The 2,500-nt window shown below is 41.4% G+C and overlaps 1 protein-coding gene across 1 annotated transcript in view; it reads left to right on the forward strand.

Moving 5' to 3' along the window:
- The first annotated feature begins 1,412 nt into the window (after positions 1 to 1,412).
- Positions 1,413 to 2,500, forward strand: part of LOC138016549 (melatonin receptor type 1A-like) — a 2,040-nt gene continuing 952 nt past the window's right edge. The window contains exon 1 of the mRNA XM_068863721.1: positions 1,413 to 2,500. This exon is cut by the window's right edge and continues 952 nt beyond it. Coding sequence (XP_068719822.1) covers positions 1,684 to 2,500 — 817 coding nt within the window. The 5' untranslated portion in view covers positions 1,413 to 1,683.

Raw genomic sequence — 2,500 nt, forward strand, 5'->3', positions numbered from 1 at the left:
AGAGACTCTCCTTTTCTCTGACGGTCTCTAGCAACAAAGTCATTAATCGATCTGGCCACTAAATTCCTCTACTGGAAGCAGCACTGGTCGACGTGGAGGCCGCCATTTTGATCGCGTTCTCAGTGGAAGATTGGGGACCACCAATATTTGCCACATTTTATGTGACGACTCGCCTACACGAGCAATTTTCCGTGTATGACAATTTTTATTTGTCACATAAAAGCTAACACGCCAGCTTTTCAGCAAATGTATTTGTCACATAAAAATTGGCCAATTTCCCTCGTCTACACGAGCAAATAAAAATTGTCACATAAAAGTTGTCACATAAAAATTGCTCGTGTAAACGGGGCTTAAGAAGTAAACATTAAAATGTAGTTTTAAAATGTGGAGCTCAGCGAGCCTTCAGTGTCTCTAGGAGTTAGCGTATATTCCCCACAAAAACTCTGGACAATTTTAGTCTGAAATTCTCTTACTTTCCGTATGTTCCATATTTTTTTGACTAATTTCCACCATAAATGAAGGAAAGATGCCGAACATTCGAATTTAGTATAAATACACAGGTGATTATACAAAATCGCGTCCTCTCATTGGCTCGCTATCTCGGATTATCAGCTGATAATCACCTCCACGGACAAAATGGCTGCCAGTAGTCGTTTGCCACTGTAAGTGAAGATGATTTCGCATTGAAATGTTTTTTTTTCTCTCTTTTTTGAAATAATCACCTGTGTATTTATACTAAAACAATTATTCGCCTCAGGCTCAGTGATTATCGGTGAATATTCACCTCGACTTCGTCTCGGTGAATATTCACCGATAATCACTTCGCCTTCGGCGAATAATTGTTAAATAACATTACAGGAAAATAACGACAAACATTGGAACAAAAAATTTGGAAAAAAAAGACACCCGGACCCTGACCCTGGCCTCGCGTTTTGGCCACTACCCACTTCTCGTCGTATTTAAATTCACACTTTTTTGTCGTCGCAGCAGACTGACGTGTTTATAAATGCTTCTCGAGGCATTCTGACCCGTAGGTGAGGTCAAGATATTTTCAACCTCGCTAGACATACAGCTGTCATACTGACGAAAACCTCTCTTCGCCTGCCTTGCTATATGTTTGCAAAAAGCTTTCAAAGCTTGAGGTCGAGGGTAGGTACGGTGAGGAGTTCCCATGTCATGCAGGTATGTATCAATCAAGATGCGTCCAGATTGAGTTGTGCGGTGCATCATCCATACGAAGTAAAGTTACGTGGCATACGAATTAACTTTTCGCCTTCAGGTGGATACGGTTTATTTGGAGAATGTCATGATGAAAAAAACAGATAATGCGAACGTAAGTTTTGAATGAATATTGAAAGTTTGCAATTGTGACGAGAAACTTGTCATATGAAATATATAGTTTGGCATCTATCTTTGACGTTTAGGGATGTAATTGTATTGTTCGCAACAAGTTCCAATACGGCCTTCCATGGTTAATATTATTTAACTAACATATTTAATTTTGAGCAGGGTAACACGTCTGGAGACCGCTTATTTTTGCGAAAAGGAAAATATTTACAGAAATACAGCCTTTTTTCTCTGGGCCCCGCTGTTTGTATACTTCTAGAGGGGTCATCTTTTCTTCGCCTTCTTGAACAAGATATACCTTGCTTTCTCGCCCACAACGCCACAAAACTGGAAGCTATGTCTGAAACAGCCGGCAAAAGACAGGAAGTCTTAAGCGAACTGCTACTCAATCGACACACACTTCTCGTCGTAGTTGAATTCACACTTTTTTGTATTATTAACATAATTTCCATCGTGGGCAATGTTTTGGTGTTAATGGCCTTTTACAGAAATCCCAGTCTACGGACGTCTGCGAATTTCTACATCGTCTCTTTGGCAGTAGGAGATATTATTCTTGCCACTTTGGCGATGCCCCTATGTTGTGTCTCGGCTTTTCTCGGCCGATGGATTTTTGGAAACGTGGCATGTTGGCTTCAGGCTTCTCTGGCAGTAATGCTCGGAACCACATCATTGGTAACTTTAGCATTGATTGCGGCGAACAGACTTTTAACAGTCGTTTATCCGAACACTCATCGTCGACTGGTCTCGAGGACCACGATCTTGTTGTCCCTTCTTTTCGCTTGGTTTGCCACAGCAGCGATGCCTTTCCTTTTCTACTTAACAGGAGTGACAAACATGTTTCACCCTGGCTTTCTTCTATGCTTGTTCGATTTCAGCACGGTAAGCTATGCCCTCGTCATACCAATTGCTGTCTTCGAAACTTTCTTGCCTTACCAAGTCATCTTTGTCTGTTATTTCAAGATTTGGCGCTTTCCTAGAAATCACAATGCCCAAATGTTCGCATCGGCTGTAAATCCGGACGAGATTCGATTGAATCGTTTGTTAGCTTCGATCGTTATATCGTTTTCAATCTGTTTTACGCCGTTCTCGGTTGTCATCCTCTTGGAAAGCTCCCGGGAGAGGATTTTGGTTCCTCGTGAAGTCTATGTCTTTG

Source organism: Montipora capricornis, chromosome 9, assembly GCF_036669925.1.
Source record: "Montipora capricornis isolate CH-2021 chromosome 9, ASM3666992v2, whole genome shotgun sequence".
Lineage (NCBI taxonomy): Eukaryota > Metazoa > Cnidaria > Anthozoa > Scleractinia > Acroporidae > Montipora > Montipora capricornis.